The sequence below is a fragment of the Belonocnema kinseyi genome, chromosome 3 (genome assembly GCF_010883055.1).
Source record: "Belonocnema kinseyi isolate 2016_QV_RU_SX_M_011 chromosome 3, B_treatae_v1, whole genome shotgun sequence".
In the NCBI taxonomy this organism is placed as follows: domain Eukaryota; kingdom Metazoa; phylum Arthropoda; class Insecta; order Hymenoptera; family Cynipidae; genus Belonocnema; species Belonocnema kinseyi.
The window spans coordinates 143,614,375-143,636,778 of NC_046659.1; the positions used below are offsets into that span (position 1 = coordinate 143,614,375).

Here is a 22,404-nt window from a genome sequence, read left to right on the forward strand (position 1 = left end):
TGATCAAGTTTCTTAATTAAACCATCGTTCAAAGAGTTGGGTCATATTAAACAATATGCAATTTTTGTTTTTAACAGATCAGTAAGTTTAAAACGTTTTTTTAGTATATACGAACAAGATTTAAAAATTATCTTGATGAAGTTTTTTTTCCTCAGAATTGTAAATCACCGTTTTCGATTTAAGTTATAGTACTTGTAATATTTGGAAAAATGTAGTGGAAGTGTATGCATTAAGCGCACGAAAACGTGCGCCTAGCGCGAGAGCGTACCCGAGCGCCCTAGGCGCGCTCAAACTTGGCGCGAAACGCTGCGCGCATAGCTAGAACTGAGAATGCGCCCGCGCAGCGGGCACGTTTTTCTTTCAGTGTATATGCATTTAAACAGTCACTTACCTATGATTGCATTGTTGGCACGCGAAGCACTCGAGATGATAAACATTGGCTCTGGCCCTCATGACCATTTCGAAGGCAGGAATTATTTTGCTGCAGGCAGCGCAGTGCCCTGTATTCCCGAAAAGTCTGTGGAGTCAGAAAATGCTTTATTTGTCAGATAAACATGTCATTTGTAAGAAAAATTTATCGAATCAAGTGTCTATGAGTTTTTTGTGAGTGGATGGCATTTACTGAGGAATTTATTGAAGTGGACACTTGTGCCTTGTGGCGGGAACCAATAAACTTTCGACAGCAGTAATGTTGTCCTCAAATATTGGGCCATTAATAAAGCCCATAGTTTCGATGGCTCCCGCTCTCACAATGGCACCTGCGCGTTCCCTCGGGACCTCGTAATCTCAACACGGTTTATTTGCTTGAAACGTTTGTTTGTACAAAGCGAGAATTTATTCAATAAGGGAAACTCATCTGTAAAATTCGATTTGCCGATTTGCTTACTCATCCACCAATAACGTGTTACTTCAAAAGTATTCGTTTTTAGGGACAAATTGAGTTATTTGCGAGTTGTCATCATTGTGGAACTGGACAGCAAAATATTTATTTTATATTTTTGTACCTAAAAAATATATTAAATAGGCAAATATATTATTTTTATTTTTAATATCACAAATAGCGCGTTATGTGCTTGCTTATTGCCTATGTTGCTTATTTTGATTGCCTGATTGTAATTTTAAATAGATGTTTAGACTTAACCTAGTATAAAGTATAATCAATAAAGATCATGAATTAAAATAATCATCAAAACAGGTACATCGGGTTTTAAGGTAGTTCTCATGCCAAAAGTTTATTTCTTGTTTTTTGCAATTGAATTTTTTCTGATCATCGCTTCTTATTAGTTTTTAAAAAAGGTTTGCATTTAATAAATGACGGCTTATATTTTCCGGGAAAAAATTCTTCGCAACTCCATTTGATAATTTTGAAAATTGAAAACCGTAGAGTTGTAGAGAAGATTTTTCCGGAAAAAATAAACCCTCATTCAATAAAAAGCAATTATTTTTTCAAAAATTGTTAAGGACCGACGCACTGTGAGAGGAAATGAACTTTTTTTCTTCAAAAATCTCCAGAGCTTTCAATTTTGGTCTGAATTTCAACTTTTTTTTTTAATTAAAGTGCAATAAATTCTGAAGAGCTTGAAGCTCCGAACTTTTGTCTCCTCTATTTGTCTATTAATGATTTTTTCACTCAAAGTATGGAAAAACTAAAATTTGGTAGATAACAATTTTTCACGCTTCCAAAAATTATTAGATAACCTCTATATTGTCGTAAATGAATTGTTAAAGAACTCATAGAATACAAATAATTTGTTTCTTATTTCATTCATTCGTTATAGACAAATATAATGAACAAATTGACAAATAGTCTTATTATCGGTAAAAAATGTGAATTTTGCTAAAAGTGCTTCATAATAATGTAGGAATGACATTTAGTCACGAAACTAATTGGAAAGTTTATAATAACAATGGTTATAAACAATTCTTGGGGCACAATACTACAATTTCAGATTTTTTCAAATTATAATTTCCTTCAATACCGAGAACGCCTAATGATATTCCTTAAAATAATAAATATTTCTTAAAATATAACAATTTAAATTATTATAAACAAATTATATGAACAAATTCAAAATGTTGGCTCTTTCGAGTAAAAAAATTTGCCCAGGAAATGTTTTAAACTGTTGGATGAATGACTGCTAGTCAGAAAAATATTTGAAAAGTTCACAATGACCATTGTTGTAAATAATTTTTGTGACGAAATATTCAAATTTAAGGCTTATCAAATTTTTCTATTTCTTTAATGGCTAAAATGACTATGGATATTTCTTAAAGAATTTTTCTTTAATAATTTTTAGTGAAATATAACAACTTTTATTTGTATAAACAATTTAGATAAGCAAATTCCAAATATTGGCAGTGTCACTTGGAAAGTGTCGGGTTTTGAATCGCAATAGATTGAAGGAAATTATAATTTGAAAAATCTCAAATTTTAATATTTTGCACATGAATTTTTTATAGCAATGGTTATTATAAACTTTTAAATTATTTTTGTAATTAAATCCTATGCCTACATTAATATGAAACACTTTTAGCAGAATGAACATTTTTGCCCATAATGAGACTACTTTATTTGTTGATCAAATTTGTTTATACAAATTAAATGAAATAAAAAACAAATTATTTGTATTTTATTAGTCCCTAAACATTTATTTTAAACGACATAACGTTTTCCTGATTAGTTATTAAAGCGGAAAAAATTGCTATGTTCAAAATCTCAGTTCTTCCCTACTTTGGGAGCAAAAATGATTAATAAACATATCAAGGAGAAAAAAGTTCGGAATGTCAAGCTTTTCAGAATTTAATTAACTTTAAATATAGACTATCATTTCTGCGCGTTAGCGCGCGCCTACTATGGTATTAATTTTGATCAATTAACCAATTTTTCAATAACTATTTATTTTAACAAATTTTTTAGGACATAAAGTTTTATTTCTGAATATTTTAATTATTAATAACATTTTACAATCAACATCAACATTTTACATCAACATAACAAGGGTTTAAAAAAATCATATAATTGTAATACAGATAGGTTAAAATTAAATAAACTTTTAATATAAAAATTATCTCAAATATTTAATCACATAACCTTAAAATAAATAATTAATTTTTGTGGCTAAATAAAGAAAAATTAAATAGCAATCTTTGAAATATTTAATCTTGTAAATAAACGAATCCGATAATAAGTAATTAATCAGCTCACAATGTCAAAAGCATTTAAGAAATATATTCACTGAATCATTTAGATAACTTTTACACTAAATTTTTCAGAAAAATCTGGTTATTCCTAACATTTTGAACTATACCAGGAAATATAAAAATACATCGCATTAACTTGAAGTAAATAATAAATTTATGTTACTTAATTAAAATAAATTACAATTAGAACTTTATGTGATTTAATAGCGTCCAAAAAATCGAGTAATAATTAATGTATTCATAACGTAAAAAGTATTAAACTCTCATTTTCATTTCAACGTTGAAATCATTTTCATTCTACTTTTTCTTAATTTTCACTTTCATTTATGAAAATTTGATTCATCAGTAACATTTTATATTAGTATCAGAAAAAATTAAAACACATCAGCGTAAAATTAAAAAATTCAATGCACATACTCATATCACAATATCAGAATCATTTGAAAAATTATGTAATTAAAATAGGGATGTTTTAGTATAAATAAACTTTTACTGTGAAAATTATATCCTACATTTGATTATATGATATTCAAATAAATAATAATTTTATGCCACCTAGCTCAAAGAAACTAAATTTCAATATTTATTTAATTTAATATTAAAAAAAAAATTATTTAGCTAATAGTTAATCAATTATTTCACAATATGAGCAGCTTTTAACTATAATTTTCACTGAAGCATTCGAATAATTTTTACCTATTATCTTTTTTTAATTTGAACTTTCATTTTTTGAAATTTGATTTATTAATAATATTTTAAACTAATTGCAGAAATCAAAACTTTCAATAGAATCAATTAATAGTTAGTTAATCAGTTCATAACATAGAAAGTATTAAACAATCATTTTCATTAAAACATACTAACAATGTTTACATAATATTCTCTATAAATTTAAACATCTATTTCTATATATTTAATTTAGTAATAATATTTTTAAAAATTTTCAAAAAAATTGAACTTATTTAAATTTTATTGTGAAAATTATATTTACTCATTTCACTTGAGAAACATCAGGAAAATTATATATTTGTAATAGAGGTATTCTAAAAAAAACTTTTATTGTAAAAGTAATAGGTAATTTTGCATCACATTCTCTGAAAGTAAATAATCAATTTATGTTACTTAATTTAAAATATCTTAAATTATATCCTAATGTAATTTATTGTTGTGGTCAAAATTAATCCGCTAAAAATTGATTAAATAGTTGACAACATAAAAAGCCTGAAGTAATTATTTTCATTGAAAAAATCAAATTATTTTTAATTTAACGTATTTTTTTTTTAAATTTGAACTTTAAATGCTGAATATTTTTATTTATTTTCAAATAATTCAAAAACTTTAAGTTTCAATAGAATCCTTTATTAAATATTCAATCATCTTAAAACAAAAAAAGTATTAAACCATTATTTTCATCGAAAATTCTAATCATTTAAAGCATTAAAAAATTATTCTTATTGAAACATTAAGAAAAGTTTCACTTTATATATTTTTAATTTTGGACTTGTCATTGTTTAAATTTAATTAATTGTAAGCTTTCAACTAATTCTAGAAAATGAAATTCAGATGCTCATTTTGCAACATCACAAATATTATAAAAAATGATTGTAATGGAGATATTTTAAACAAGAAGTTAATTATTAATCAAATTAAAAATTAATTCTAATTGAAAAAAATTAAACCTTCAATAGTTAGTTAATCAGTTCATAATATAAAAAGCAGTAAAAAATTAATTTAATTGAAAAATGAAAATGATTTTTACCCTATATTTGGATGAAAATGTATAGTATTATTAATCTTTTAAAATAATAACATAAAAACTTTAAACATATCAACATATAATTTTAAAGATTGAATTCGGACAATTATTTCAAATTTTAAAAAACATTTTTGAAATTCTGAAATAGGAATAGGGGTGCTTAAAATATAAACTTTTATTATGCAAATAATATACCATATTAAATAACATAACCTCAAAGTAAATAATAAATTAATTTTCTTAGTTAAACAATATTCAACTTTAATTTTTATGTTTTTTAATATTCAATAGCATAAAAACCCCTAAATGAATTATTTTCATTGAATCCTTCGAATTATTTTTATTTCACATATATTTTGTACTTAGATCCTCTTATAAGGAACTTTGCAAAGACTAAATATTTGTATCCAATGAAAATATTAAAAAATTTCGATTCGAGCTAAAGACTTTCTATTCAAATAAAAGTATTTCAAGTTAAATTAAAATTTTATAATGTATTTAAAAAAATAATTTTACTTATATTGAATTACTATTATTATTAATAATATTAATTACCTGAGATAATCTCGTTTGCAGAGTAAAAGATTTGCTTTCGTATACAATGTAGATCCTACTTCCCCAAGCCTACAGTCACAACATCCACATTTTAAACAGTCTTCATGCCAGAACAAGTCCAAGGCTTTCAATAAGTACCTGTAAAATAAAAAAAATTAAGATGTTTTTCGAGGAAATAATTAATAAGAGCTTAATAAGAGCTCTAAAAACATAGAAAATCGTCAAATTAAGTGCCTGAATTTTCTACGTTTCACCCTCCATTTTAAATTACCCACCCTCACTTAAGTCAACTCTTATCCTCCTTTCTGCAGCTTTTCCTCTACTCCCTCCCTTTTCACTTGTTTATCTAACATTCCTTTTCCTCTGCTTTTCTTCCCAACAATTTTTCCCCTCCCTCACTTATCCGCACTACTGCACTGTCCCTCCCATCTCTTGTTTTTACTAACCGTTCCTCACTTAGAATAATTTCCCCTAATTTTTCTCTCTATATTTCCTATTATTTTTTTCACCTCTCCTACTTTTTCTGATCCTACACGAATTATTATTCATCATTTGATATATTTCACCCCCACCCCCTCATTCTCCTTGCTCTCTGTCATCCCCACCATGTACTTACCCTCACTTTCCGTCCCTTCACCAATTCCTCTCTCTTCTCTTGCCCAACCTCTCCACCCTGTTTACCCATTCCTCTCGTAATGCAGCTCTTCTTTTCCATTTCCAAATTCGTCCTTTTTTACTCCTCTCTTTTCTTAATTCTCAAGCTAACATTCCTCTTTCTTGCTTCTGGTCTCAAACTTTTTCCCCTTTCTAGCTTACACGCGCTACCCTAATGTTCCTCCCCTCACTTCCCCTTCACTTCCCGTACTCACTTACAATAACTTCTTCTATTTTTGCAATGCACATTTTCAATCATTTTACTCACTTCCTCTATTTCTCGTACTTATCCTACTCCCCCACTACTTAGTTCTTCTCATCTTATCTATTTTACCGCCCCTCATTCCACTACATCTCCACGACATAGTTCTCCTCACTACCCCTCACTCCCACACTTTTCACACCCCACAACTTCTCCACCTCTTATTCCCACTATTACCACTTCCCTGATTTTTATTCACTTTCTTAGTCCACCCGAAACTTTACCACTTTACTTCTACTCATTTCCTCTGATTTTTCTGTTTTCCTTCCCTTATTTCCCACGACGGACGAACGGAAAACAAAAACTAAAAATGTAATATGGTATATAAATAATAAATAAATATCATGGAAATGGATATATATATATATATATATATAAAATAAATTATTATTATGGAAATGGATGTTAAATATATTTAAATTACCTTTCGGTTATTGCTTTTCCACAGCCTGCACATTCTTGCTGGGTAGCACCATTTCTATTAGGCTCAGACTTGCTCACGTCCATAGTCATTTTATGATTACAATTTTCCTAACTGAAATCAGAAAAGAAAAAAAGAATTATAACGGCAACTACTAAAAAGTTGACCATCTTAGAAAATAGAATTTTCGAAACTAAAATGTCCAAACAATTTTAAATATTATTTTGAAATTAAGGGTGACCAAAAAGAGTATGGAAATATTAAACCAAATAAGAGATCAAGGAATATATGCTTTAGTAAGATAAAACCAAAAAATTTCAAAATATTCCAGAAATACATTTAGAAAAAATGATATATTTTAAAATATAGGGAAAAATAGTACGAATTCCAAGTTTCAAAAACTGAGATTTATCATGCCGTAAGATTCCCGAAATTATAAAAATACAAAATTTGAAAGTTCCTAAATAATAAAATTCCCCATACCTTAAAATAATACAGAATTAGAAAACAGTTAATTCCCAGAATAAAATTTCAACAATACTAGAAAATTCTGTTCATTATTTATCACTAAATACTTAACAAACAAATTAATTCTTTGGATTAAGAAATTTCTTTAGCTCAGCAATTTTGTATTGTCGAATGACTTATCATTTCGGTGGGGGACGCCTGAATAATTCCGCATAAGAAAATTCCCGACTCAAATTCAAGAAAAAAAATTGAAATAGAAAAATAAAGTAAAGAATAAAAACTATTGACACGGAAAATAAATAAAATAACTGTATTTGACAAGAATATTTATGATCTTATTATTTTTTAATATGAAACCAATTTATGAATTGTCTAGAAAGAGGAATTAGCAAATTCGGTAATATTATAAACTGTCGGGAAATTTATTATTTGGGAATTTTCTGATTAGAAAACGTTAGATTATCGTGATTTTTTAATTTCGGGAATTTTCTATTTCCAAATATTTTTGAAAATTGTGCAGTGCTGGTAGTTTTATTTTTTTGGGATTTTTTAATTGTCCAAAATAAACTGAATTTTTTTTAGGAAGGTTACAATTTTGACTGTAGCATAAAAGGAGTGATCATTATTCACATTTTATTTTGATCTTTTTTCAGTTAATAAAAGCGATACCTATGATTCTCAAATATCGAAAAAATTGCATCAATATTATATGGTAATTTTTTATATTAAATTTTTAGTTTTACAGGTTTTTCTTTGTTATTAAAAATTGATTATTCAAAACAAAGGTGAAAAATGACTAGGACTTTTTGACAACATTTTTATCGAAAATGAGTTTACCGTTCAAAAAAATGAAAAAGCAATAAAATAAAACACAGGTTCTGGTAACACGGTTTTTTTAAATATTATTTTTTTTGCACAAGATTTTTTTTTAATTAATAAAATATAATTGGTAATTCTTTACAATTTTTTTGGTAACAATAATTTTTCCAACCTTTATAAATTTCTGTTTCTTAAAATGATTATCATTAAATAAACAGAAAATGTTTAATTCCCTAAAAGTAAAATTTTAAAATCACTGGCCAATTTCTAAAACATGAATGCTTTTTTATGTTTGGTGTAATTTTGAATTTTTGAAATTAAAAACTATTCAATTTTAAATAAGTATTACTAAAAGCTCTTAAACTTACACGCTTTTGTAGTTCGAAAGTTCTAAAATTTTGAAGAGTTACGATCTTAAAATATAAAGATTTCACAGATTGGGAGATAAAACCTCTAAAATTTTAATGATTTTAAAGATTAAAAGAGAAGGTTTTAATTCTAAACCTTGCAAATTGAAGAAATTTTAAATTTAAATCATCAAGTGTACACAATTTTAAATGGTATAATTTAAAACTTGCATAATTTACCATTTTTTTCTGACTAATAGAATATTATTTTAAATTCAGTAACAAATTGTTTAGTTGACAATAATTTGTTTAATCTGTAAAAATTGTTATTTCTTAAAATGATTATCATTCAATAAACAGAAAATATTTAATTTCCCTAAAGTGAAATTTCGATATAAATGGCTCAATTCTAAAGGATAAGGGATTTTCTGTTTATCTCAGAGCTTGCGCAACATTAAATCTGGAGATAAGGATGATTGAAATTGAATATGGGAATCAAATCGCAAAATCGTTCAAAACCAGATCATCCCTGTTGGCCCTTTTAACAAGTTTCACCAGCAGCTGTTGCGTGGATCCGGGTTGTCGGGTTGTCTATGAGTAATTAGAGTTACGGCTTGAGAATTCAACCGCGGTTAGTGCCATCTGTGTCCGAACGGGGGTGTCCTCTTGGTGTGGTCAGAGTTTAGAATCGAATTAGTTTGACCCACACTATTCCACCCCCGTTTAAGTCTCGCCAGATCTCGAACAAATACAGTTTATCAGGAACCGGCTGTATGTGGCTTAAATGAACATTTCAGCTCGGATTTAACTTTTTAATTAATTTGCCCTTGTAATGATAAAAACCACAATTAGAATAGGATATTAAACCTCTATTGAATTACAGTTTGATCCTCTCATCAAACTATAAAGAAAAGGCAAAGGGAAAATTTTTAATGATTTTAAAATTATATTTTTCTGAAAAAAGATCTTTCAACAATCGCTTCACTGGGAATCGAACCACAGAACTTCCGATTGCCGGTCGAGTGCTTTTCTATATAAGCTATTAGAGAGATCTAAATAAAAATCCTTTGTCAGAAATATATGCTATCTCAAGTTAGGTGTTGCATTTATGATACGAGTAATTTTTAAGGAAATCTGTATTATCAGCAGAGTAGCTACTATCAATCAGTATAGATGTGACCTTATAATCTGTGGAAAGAGAAATCAAAATTCTCGATCAAGATAACAGTTCAACTAATAGAAAATAATTATTTTCATTTTTACAAGATAGAATATAAAATTAAAAAAAAAATTAAATTATAATTTTCTGAAGAATGATCTGCTAACAATTTTTTTTTTCGAAGATATTTTTCACGAAAAATATAGTTAAAAATGATTTTAAAATTATAATTTTTATCAAGTCAAAAATCACGTTAATTATTTTCTATTAATTATAATCTGTTAATTATTTTTTTTATTATTGCCTCGCTGAACTTGGGCGATAGTTTTGATTTCTATTTTCACATATTTTGGAGCAACATCTATACTGATCGATAGCAACTACTCTGATGATAATACAGATTTCCTTAAAAATTTTAATGAAATATATTGAAATATTTTGGATTGATTTAAAGGAATCAAAGAGTCAACTAAATTAGAAATTTTTAATGAAGCAAACAATAATTGACAAGAAATACCGGCATAGGGACTTAATCCCTCAGCTTACACTTACAAACTCAGTGCGTTACCGCCTGATCTATCAGGCTGCAAGTTAATTAATGACTTATTAATAAATAAAATTCATTCTATATTCTTTTTACCCTTTTCTCCATTTCATTGTTTTAATTAAATATAATTCTTTTAAAAAAGTCAAAATATTTAATTTTGAACTTGAAATTGCTTAGTTTCTGTAGCTTAAAGTTTTAATTGACTAATTTTGAAGATATTTAATTTTAAAGGGGGAGAATGACAGTGTTTTTTTAAAAACAGAAACAACATTTTTTAGTGAAAAAATCTATTCACTTACTTTAGATCTCAATTTATACTACATTATATGACACTCATTCATAATATATGTGTAATCTTCTAAATTTCTAAAATTCTTATTAAAAATATAATCTTGAATGCGAAATTGTAACAGAGTTTAATTTTTGTTGCCTTAAAATTGAAGATTTTTTTATTAAAAAGTCTAAATGAAATTAAATATTTAGTTTGATTTTTTTTTAATTTTTCAAAATTTTCAAATTTAAATTTCACAGCATTGAAGTCTAGAATTTAAACATAAAAAATCCTCGGACCATCATAGTACTAATTTTTTTTAATGAAAGTTTTAATACTGAATGGCTTTATTGTTAGTGCTATATTCAATAAATTTATATTAAAATATTAAAAATTTGTTTCCTTTTAATTGAAACTCACAAAATAGTAAAATTTACAAAACCTACACAACTTGAAATAACATCTATCCCTATTAAGGCCATGTAATAAGTGGGTCACGTGACCTGATTCCTACCGTAGCGCCACTTTCTTTATTTCCTAACTTATTTTCACAAAAAGTGCCACATCACGTTGAAAATTTGTGATACTAAGTAAGAAGCACTAAGAATGATGGGCCTGGTCCTACAATTTTATAATTAAAAAAAAGTTTTTATTTGTAAATTGAGTATTCTAATATTACGTCAAGATCGGTCGGTAACATCAAAATCTGTAAAGCTATACCACTTGGTGGACTACAAAGCATTGTTTAGATAGGAGTTTGACTAAAATTAATTAATTTCGGCGAAATTAAGTAAAAACTCGTGATATCGCTTTGCTTTTGGAAAAGAAAAGCTATTTATTTCATTATTTTTGGTAATTTGGAAAATGTGCGATTAGGCAATCCATCATAAAAAATGATAATTTGCCGTAATTAAGGTTATAACCTCAATTGCTGGCGACTTATGTCATAATGCTTTTCGATAATAATTGATTTTAAGTAGTTTCATTTCAAATAAAGTTATATCAAAGAGAATTTAAAGGTTTTTAAAAGACTTTCAGTGATCTTAGGATTTCTTAAGAGATTTTTAACGATTTTAAAAAATTTGAAAGGATTTCGAAAGAATGCAGCAAAATTGAACGATTTTGAAAGAATATTAAATTTTTTTAAAAATTCAAGCAGGTTTCAGTATTTGCAAGAGATTTGATCAAATTTTAAGGCCGTTCAGGTGATTTCAAGGAATGTCAAGCGAGTTACTGAAAAATTATTTTAATAATTTTTTTATGAATTTGAAGAGATTTCAAGGGATCTTTTCTTAAAATATTTTAAGGAATTTAAGAAAATTCAAAGAACTGTAATCAACTGTACTCAATTTCGAAAATTTAAAATAATTTTTAAGAAGATGAAGGAATTTCAAAAAATTTGGAGGTATTAAAGCATTTCAAAAAAAAAAAAAACTTAAAAAAATGCTGAAAATTCAAGTGATTTTAAAAAATTACTATAGGGACTTCACGGGATTTTCAGATTTTATTCTAAAGGATTAAAAAATAAGTTAAAAACGTTTCAAGATTTACAAGAAATTTTTAAAGATTTTAAGACGGTTTTAGTGATTTTAAAGATTTTAAAGATATTTAAAAAGTTATTTAAAAATATTTTAATCAATTTTAAAGACATCAACGGATTAAAAAAAAGTTCAAAAAATTTTATGGAGTCTAAAAAAATTAAAGGATTTTAAAAGATTTTAATTAATTTTAGTCAATTTGAACATTTTAAAATGATTTTAATGAAGTTCAAGGGAGTTAAAAAAAATGCGGAGGACTTGAAGGATTTCAAAGAACTCAAGTCATTTAAAGGAATTAATAGGGTCTTGGCGGAATCTTAAAGTTCATTTTTAAAGGATTTAAAAATATTTCCATACGTTTTAGTAATTTTAAAGAATGTTAAGCAATTAATTTAAAAATTATTTGCAAAAATTCAAAGATTTAAAGGATTGTCAAGAGGTTTAAAGTAATTTAAGTATATTTTAAAGGTTATACGTGATCAAAATTAATTTTAGTCAGTTTCGAGATACTTTAAAAGATTTGAATTGTTTATAATCCTGATTTAAAAAACTGCGAAAGAAATTCTTTCTTTATTAATAAAAGTTAAAATATCAAAAGAATCCCCATTATCAGCCTCGTTTCAATTTTCATTCCCTGAGTTGCGTAACTCCACTTCACCAAGTAGATTTGGCACTACCCAGGCTTCCGAAAGCTATGAGCAAAGTTTATGCGGTTTCAATATGTCCTACCAGCCTGGACAATATTACGTGTACGTTAATATCGCCTTGCGGTCAAAACTTGGAAGGTAAGCCAACAGAGCTTGCTTTGATCCACGAATTAAGGTTTCCTTGAATGAAATTCCAAAAAGAATATAAATAAATAATAGTATACCAAATCTAAAGTCTCTGATTAAAAACATTTTTATTAAAAAAATAATGAAAAATGGTATAAAAATGACTATTAAATTATATAAATAATTATCCGCTTTGTTATATCTCTTGTTTAGGAACTCTCCGGGTTGCCTTTACTCTCGGTATTTCACCACAAATTCCGCTAAACCTCAACCTGCATTTTCCAAGCGACCTCGAAAACCTCCAACAATCTCCACTTCCTCTTTGTGTGCCACTTGTTTCAAAGAGAATGTAAAAAAACGACGAAATCCGAATTTTTGTGGCACCCTGAAAGCATTGGATCTGTTTTATTATTTTTTTTTTTGCACAAGAAACGAACCCGTTTAGTAAAGAGACGAACCGTAGAAGATTCTTGATGAAGGTAAAATTAGGTTTACTGAATCTGTTTGAAGGTGTATTGTGATTCTCGTCCCTGGTTTTTTATTTTACAATATTAAAAACATAAACTTTTTAAAACCCATCATACACATCTTTAAAAATTAATAGATCGATTACAGAATAATTAGAAATTTTTTTGTCACATCAAGCACTTTTTCGAACGATGATTACAGAGGCACAAAAAAAATGTTTGAAATTTTGAACAGGCCACGTTGATATTATGTTCTTGAGATCGCTGAATCGGTATCCGGTGGCCATTTGGCCCCGTTAGGTCAGGATTTTTTTCTAACCTCAAAAACACCCAAAAACAGCCAAAATAGCCCTTTTTGTTCATATAAGATGTAATCAGATCACATTTTTGCAGGTTTTTCGGGTCAACAGATTTGAGTGTAATGCTGATTAATTCTTTTTCAGAGCTTTTCTTCTTCTAGCCTCAGAACCGTAATACTTAACCTCCAAACTGCCTCCAATTAGCCGGAATAAACGACCTTCCAATTGTAGGTGATAAATAAGCCCAAACGAAGTTTTTAAAATGTTTTTTGAGTCACTGAGTGTGGATACCGGGCTTTTTTCTCAGAAAGGTCCGAGTCCATTCCTAACCTGAAAATATGCCCTCCCAAAATTGAGAAAGTAGTCCATTCTATTATTCTAATATGACCAATGGTCAAATTTTAATTTTTTTGAGATCACTTTGATTGATTCTATCTTTCCTGGTATTCCTTTGTGTCATAAATGATGGCTAACCTAAAAGAAGTCGTACATAACCTCAAAAGTCACCCCAATCCGCGAGCCTAGCCGATTCATTAGTTCGAGGAGCAAAAACGGTCTCGACGTTTGGACGCATACGACACTGGTAAGCTGATGACGTCGCCAAATGCGAATTTGAGGTGACTTTGTGCTCTACAAGTCAGAAAATCATCCTAACCTCTATATGAAATGCCGAGTGACTCGATAGCCCGTTTTTTGCTGAAAATGAATTTTGTTTACTTTTTTCGTATGTTTCCGGTTTCAATCGGCTCTAATATACTGGCTTTTAGAGTATCCTACGCTGACTCGGAGAGCACAAATTAACCTCAAATTGAGATTTCATGACGTCACAAGCTTACTAGTGTCGCATGCGTCCAAAACTCGAGGCTGTTTCTCCTTCTCTAACTAACGGATCAGCTAGACTCATAGATTGTGGTGCCTTTTGAGGTTATGTTTGACTTTTCTATGTTAGCCATGATTTATCACACAAAGGGATAGGAGAAACGATGGGATCAATCAAAGTGACATAAAACAAATAGAATTTAGCCTTTAGTCATGTTAAAATAACAAAACCGACTGATTTGGCAATTTTGGGAAGGTATATTTTGAGGTTAGAAATGGACTTGGACCTTTCCGATCAAAATCGAGAAATTACCGATTTCAGATTAAACAAATGTTTACAAAATTTTTTTAATTTAAAAATTCCTGATGAAGTTGCCGAAATTATTATATTGAGAAATAAACATGGAGTTACTATAAATGTTAACAAAATTCCTGTAAGCAGTTTAACTGCACATATTAAAAATTCAATTAAAATTGTGAAAGAAGATGATATAAAGTTCAATATTCGGAAAACTTTCACTAATATAGTTTTAAATAATACAAATAATAATAAATTTAAAAATTTTGAAAAATCAGGTCATTCAGTTGAAAAATTCTAAACGGAATAACCAACTCAACTGTTTTAGCTAACAGAGATGTTGAAAACGTTCTTAAAATTATAATTCAAATAAAAATATTAAAACTAGTATGGTTCCAACTTTTTAAAATAAATGTAATAACATAAACATTATATGGAAAAATAAAAGATTAATTAAATATGAAATTGCTTATCGGTTAAAAGCTCATAAGAAAGTTATAGCAAAAGCTTATGCTCCTTCGAAATATACAAAACTAATTTAAGGTGAAGATTGATTGTTTCCACATCTGGTTCGCCCACCTACAATCTATCAAAATATATTTTTCACATTCTTAAACCTGTATCTGTCAATAACAGTTCTTTTGAGAAAAATATTTGGAAACTTGAAGATACGTTAAAAATTTAATTGTATCAAAAACCCATCTAAAAGTCTCTTAAGACTTTGTGTTTAGGTTTCACAGGATTCAAATAGATCTTGTTCAAGATTTCATTAAAGAAAAACTCATTCAAAATTATAATTTAACAAAGATAACAAAAAACGAATTGCTAATTGCGACTAAAAAAATTTTAAATTATGTCATTTTCTCTTTCAATAGCAAATTTTATAAACAAATTTCAGGTTGTCCCGTAAGTTTACCTTTGTCTTCAGTAGTTTCTGATTTAGTTCTACAGGATGTTTAAAAAAGATCTCTGGATTCATTATATTTTACATCTATTCTCTATAAACAGTATATCGATGACATTTTAACTATTATTCCTACTACTAAAACTGAAGTTTCTTCAAAAGTGTTCAATTGCATTAACGATTCTAGAAAACTTTATCGCAAATGTGAGAATAATAGTGTTATCAATTATCTTGATTTGCAAATTATAAAAACTATTGTGGTATTGAACAATTGGTATAAGAAATCTTCATGGTTTGGAAGATATTTAGATTTTTATTTACATAATTTATTTTGTCAAAAAGTTAAGTTAATTAAAGCTTTAGTAGAAATATGTATTAAACTAAGTGAGATCGAATTTAGAAAATAAAAATTTGATATATTCAAAACAACAAATTTCACCTAAAAGTTTATTTTGAAAACACAAACACTTTATATAATTATTTATTGAAAACTAAGGACAGGGATTTCATTAAAAACTTATCTGGTATTATTTATTAAATTAAATTAAAATGTTTAAATGTAAAGTCTATATAGGTGAAACTGGCCTGAGATCAAAAAACAGAATTTCCGAACACAAAAGAGATAGTGAAATTTGGAATTTAAACACAGGTTTGTCACAACATTCATGGAATTTTGATCACTTTTTGGATTTTGAATTTAAAAGCATAACAATTTTAGCTATAGAAAAAGAAACACATACCAATGTCGCATTATTAAATCTATTTTCTATTTATGCTTGTTATCAATCATTATTTTTTGGGCTGCTAATTAGTGTTCATTTATTTAAAAAAATGACTATGCCAAAACTGGAAAAATTGATAATAATTTGTTTTAATCCTGGCTAACGAGATTCATAATTTTGTTCACAGCCTCTTACAAGCGAACGCCAATGTTTTTTTAAATTGCTGAAAAATTTATATTCCTGATTTTATTGAGTTCTTGAGTTTTTATGTTCTGTTTGTTAAGCAGCCTACTGAAATAGTAAGTCAGTGGATATTAAGAATAGACCGGCAATCTATAGATCTTGGTTCAAATTACATCAGCTAGAGAGATATGTTTTCAAAGCCATAGATAATCAATTTAGGTCTAGACTATGTATCTAAAAAACTGTAATTTCTTCGAGAAACAACCATTTTTTATTATTGTTAAATGAACAAATATTTCTCAAGGCTTTATTTTTTGTAAGAATATATTTGCAGTGAATGGACGAGGAACATGAGAGCAGTCGACCGTGGATTAGAGTCCATATACTCGTGACGAGAAGCTCGCTTCGGAAGTAGCTCGCATCGCTGGCAATTCATCCATCAGGTACCTGATCGGATCATTCATGGACTCTGATCCTCAAAGCGACGATAATTCGATTACCTGCCGCGCGCTCATCAACCGCTAACTGCTATCTTCTAACCAGTAACCCTTAGTCACCCCTCCTCGAGACCTATTCGAGTGTCATGCGTCTCTTGCCCTCTTGTATCATATCTATTACTCAACCACTTCGCCAATTTATTGACAAACGATTTCCCCCATCCTCATCCAATGTTAACAACATCCTCTAAATAATTTTAGTAATTAGCCCTTTGACAATTCGCCGCAGATTAGTCATTCAATCTCTTGATATATTATCATAGACACTAGGATGGTCGAAAATTGTATTAATTTCTTTTTAATTTTCATACTACTACCTTTCAAGTTGCTCGAATCAAAATAAAAAAGTTTTAAGTGGACGTTGCAAGTCAAAAAAGGATTTCTAAGAATAACAATACATCTCGGCTTCATCTTTTTCCTTTCTCAAACCATCAAATCCTTTTCAATACTTGAAATCCTTTCTGATCATTTCCCCTACCTTCCTTTTCGCTTTACTTCATCTAATTTCCCTTCCTAATCGATCTTTTATTTTCTTAAATTTCTGCAGTTCCTTCCCTACCTCATTTTTTATCACTTCTGCATATCTTTTTTCCCTCCTCTTTCCCTAATTGTCCTTCTCTCAATTCTCATTATATCAATAACATTCCACCCCCCTATTTCTCATAGATTGTTCACCTTTCCCACTCCTCATTTTTCATCACTTTTCCTTTATTCATTTCTTCTCACTTTCACTACACTGCCGCCCCTCAATTCTTCTTATATCACCCACTTCCACCGCCGTCTTATTTCCCGTCGATTCTACTACTTTCCCTCTCTCATTCCCCATCTATTCATCTACTTTACCTGCCCTCATTTTCCCTAATATGACCTACTTCTCACCCCTTATTTTCCATATATTCTCCTACTTTTCCACCCCTCATTATTTATCAATTTTCCTTGAATCATTTTTTCTGACTTTCACTACATTGCCGCCCCTCATTTCTTCTTATATCACCCACTTCCTCCACCGTCTTATTTCCCATCGGCTCTACTACTTTCACTCCTCTTATTCACAATCGATTCCTCTACTTAACCTGACCTCATTTTTCCTAATATTACCTACTTCACACCCCTTATTTTCTACATATTCTCCTACACTTCTACCCCTCATTATTTATCAATTTTCCTTTACTCATTTCTTCTCACTATTTCTAGTTTTCCTCCCCTCATTTCTCCTAATATGACCTACATCTCTCACCCTTTTATTTTCCATCGATTCTACTACTTTCCCTCCCCTCAATTCCCTTATTTTTCCTACTGTCACCCACATATCCTTCCCTTCTTTCCCCTCACTTTCCTTACTTCTTATCGTTTTTGAGAGATATTAGCACTAATTATGATTTTTTGCAGTTCTTTTTCTGTACAAATTGCTGTTGGTAAAAAAATTATTTCTACATACTGTAAAATAAATGGGTGAAAAGTTTTTTGAACAATTTATTATTGTTAATATGAATTTTTCCTTAGAATAGAGGTAGAAAGTCCTGATTTTTCTCAATTTGTCAACTCATGATTAATGTTTTACTTCAGTTAAAAATGGATTGAATAAAGATAACAAAAACAATTGTTTAAAGAATTTATGATTATTTATAAGAAAAAATTTTCTTTGGAATAATGCTAGAATTTCTTTTTTTAAATTTTCAAACTAATTTTTAGTTCTTCGCTCACAGTGAGGTAATAGCTATTTAAAGTCAACACGTATAATTGTTTAAACAATTCATTATTGTTTATAACTATTCTTTCTTTAGAATAATGCTAGCAAGTTGCGGTTTTATCTGGTACTTCCAACGTTTTGCAGTATTTTTACTTACAGTGAGGTCATAATTAATAAAATTGAAAAAAGAATGTCCTTCATATATTTGAAAAATATCAATAAAAATAAAAAAGAATAATTTTGTTAAAGAAAATCTTTTTTATGAATATTTTTGTATGAAACAAGAACTTAAAAATTATTTATTTACCTCGCTCCTAGGACCTGCTACTTCTAATTCTTTTATCTTTTGTTTTTATCTCTACTGTAACACTGCCTTTTTCTTTAAAATAATATTTATGAATTATAAGAAAAAAAGTAACATTATCCAAAGAAATAATTAGCTTTGATATTTGATTTATAATTTTTTTATAACTAAAAAGTACCAAAAGTGGGAAAAATAAATAGAACCTCAAGAAATCAAGGAGTTAGGCAAAAAATGCAACATTCTAGCATAACTCAAATAAGATAGTTAACATAATAACAAATTTTTAACTAACCTTAATTATTGCTATAATCGTACTAAAGAGTTAAGTAAATCACTTATATAAGTATTTTTATTAATTTTAAACTATTATTACCTTTCCGTAATTATGAAGCCGACAAAAACATTTTTTTTATAAAACATCAATTTTTTAGCATTGCTATAAGTGAAAACAGTAATAAACAATAATATATTGTGAAAAAATTACTTTTGTTACATTAGACTGATTAGTACCTCGAACTGAGTGGTAAATTGACAAAGAATAAAAATACCATAGCAACCTGTATCTTTTTAGCCTAATTCTAACAGAAGATAATTAAAAACAATAAGAATTATTCAAACAATCATTTATGTAAACGCTAATTAATTATAGCTTCGCAATAAGTAAAAAGTTGATAAAATTATCAAATTTCAGAAAAAAACGGACGCTGCCTAACATTATTTTTGAAGAGTATTATTATAAATGATAATAAATTGCTTAAACAAATATTTTAATATACTTCAAATAATTATAAGTAATTATTTTTCAATTTATCTGCTATATCATCAGAGATTGTACCTTACCGACAGTAGATCAACCCTTCGAACCACGAAGGCAGAAAATCTACACAATATCGATCAACTTAATAATCTTCAGTAACAGAAAATGCTTAACGTCCTAATAAGACTAGATGAAAAATGATATTTTCAAATTAAGATTATTTCTTGAAAAGAAGATCCTACTCCATCTTCACTCCATTGAGAATCGAACCACAAAACTTCTTATTTTGTTAAATTAAGAATTCTTATTCTGATCCCTCTAATAGCTTAATTGGAAAAGCACCTGACCGGAAATCAGAAGTTTTGTGATTCGATTCCCAATGGAGTGAAGATGGAGTAGGATCTTTTTTTCAAGAAAGAATTTTAATTTTTAAATAATTATTTTCGAACTCTATCTGATAAGTTGAAAAGAATTCGAGAAATATAAAGAAACGTCAACTTTCACCCTCTATTCAAAGAGAAAATTGCTGTGAACAGTAATAGATTATTTAAAAACTGGTTTGGAACATTTGATTATTAGTAGCAAGTAATATTTTATGTACTAAAAGCCATTTCAACGAAAATTTGTAGCAAAACTAAAACTCAAACTCAAAAATTTAGAAAACACTATTTTCTACTTATGGGGTTCTTGTTTGGGACCGTAAAAAAGGGCTTATGTTGGTGACATTAAAGAATACTTGAATAACTGTTTTTGTATTTGTACCGATTTCAAACATTAAATCATAAAAACAAAAAGAATTAAAAATTGAGACAACCCTAATGGACATGAACCCTATAATAATTATATTGATAATATGATTATTATTATTACTGAATTAATATTAAATTTGATGACAGAACCACAATCGATGAACTCGCATTTACTGTGGTGGAATCAGCATGTCTGGTAAAAAAAAAGTTATTACTACTTGCGGATGTCATCGTGATTGAAAATTCTTTAAAATAATTAATATAATTGAAGGCTTCCATATATATATATATATATATATATACATATTTATATATATTTATTTATATATATTTATCTTGTTCTAACTTCCTTTTCTGAAATATTTACACCTTCTTTAAACAACGGAAAAAGAATCAAGTTTAGTTACGGAAAGCTTGGCTCTTCTTGGGACACCAGAAAAAAAAACCCTGCCAAGCTATGAAATAAATTTTTGGTGATGAAATAAAAAAAAATTGACGATTCTGTAGTAAATAATAAAAGTTTCTTGTTTCCCTACGGGAAATACGTAACATGGGGTTTGCGCAACCTCTATGTATCAATTTCTTTGAAAACAAAAACAAAACCCATTTTTTATGGATTTACATAAATTTTTTGAATAAGATCATAACTATAAATATAAAGCTTAGTTCACCCTAATTAACGTCAACCCTCGAGAATCTAATACTTTAATGGAACCCTAAAAAATCAATATTTGGTTATAATAATTAGTAAATTTATGTTAGAGTAAGTAAAAGAACCTCAATTCACTCTGAATAGTCACTATCAAGTATATCACTTTGAAGATCGACCCACGTCACCCCTCATTCTTTCCGAGTAGTTAACACTTCGTTGACTCACCCTCTCTCTTCCCGGGTGACCTCACGTCAAAGAGGGTATCTCTTCGAGAAAAAAAAACAGGATAACAGGGTGGTAAATTATTCTTCAACGAACCGCGTCCACTTTGAGAAGATAGGGTCCAGGTATACTTTTTTATCAAGGAATTTCTTTACTCTAAGGAGTGAATTGTGTTTGGAGAACGTTCGATGCTCCTAGGTGCAACCGCGCAAGGCCGAGACTCCGCCCCTGCTGCATCCACACCCCCAAGTACCACCTCCAGATTGCGTCTAATAGAGAAGCAGAAAATTCTCAGAATTTAAACGTTTCTGAAAAAATTTCTACCAATAAAAAATTTAATTAGAAAAAAAAAGTTTAGATATTTAATAATTAAATCATGGATATCAAAACGTTAGGCTTTAGACTCATTACACAATTGACACTATTTGACACTTTATTCAGCGATAAAACTATTTTGCTATTATTAAAAAAAAATGATACTAACAACACTATTTTCTCTGAATTGCCTGCGAATGCGACTATTTCTTTACTTTTACTTGAAAAATATTTTTGAACATCTTTGCTAATTGGCGACTCGATTTAATTAATTATTAACAAAAGATCAACCCTTATTGCCGATAAATTTAACTATTCTTCTTTTACTTCTCGCAAAGAAAAAATATAAAGTAAAGCATTAACTTTTAGCCGGTATTTTTAAGCATTTTCAATCATTATGACCCTCGCAAGTAGTAATTGCCAGTTTTGCCCAGACAAATTCTAATTCCATTACAGTAAGTGGCCGTGCATTCATTACGTTTTGAAATGGACGATTTTTCAACAAAATGAATCCTTTAACACAATAGATTTAGCTTTAGCAAAAAAAGATGAACTTTTTCAAAAGAAAAAAAAAATTTCTACAAATTCCTAGCAAAATATATTTCGATTAAATAATTAAAGTCTATTTAATATTGCTAAATTTTTAAGCAGAGAGAATGATTTTTTTAAAAAAAAGCTTTAATTCTCAATCCGAAAATGGAAATTTTCAACAAAAAAGTTAACTTTAAATCGACACAAATTAATTTTTAAACAGA

General features: G+C 28.4%; 1 protein-coding gene across 1 annotated transcript in view; it reads right to left on the reverse strand.

The window, feature by feature from the left end:
* Positions 1 to 22,404, reverse strand: part of LOC117170049 (LIM domain only protein 3-like) — a 529,686-nt gene that overhangs the window by 171,964 nt on the left and 335,318 nt on the right. The window contains exons 3-5 of the mRNA XM_033356568.1: positions 6,853 to 6,963; positions 5,513 to 5,650; positions 392 to 517 (exon numbers count right to left, since the gene is read on the reverse strand). Coding sequence (XP_033212459.1) covers positions 392 to 517; positions 5,513 to 5,650; positions 6,853 to 6,941 — 353 coding nt within the window. The 5' untranslated portion in view covers positions 6,942 to 6,963. The remainder of the gene's footprint in view (positions 1 to 391; positions 518 to 5,512; positions 5,651 to 6,852; positions 6,964 to 22,404) is intronic.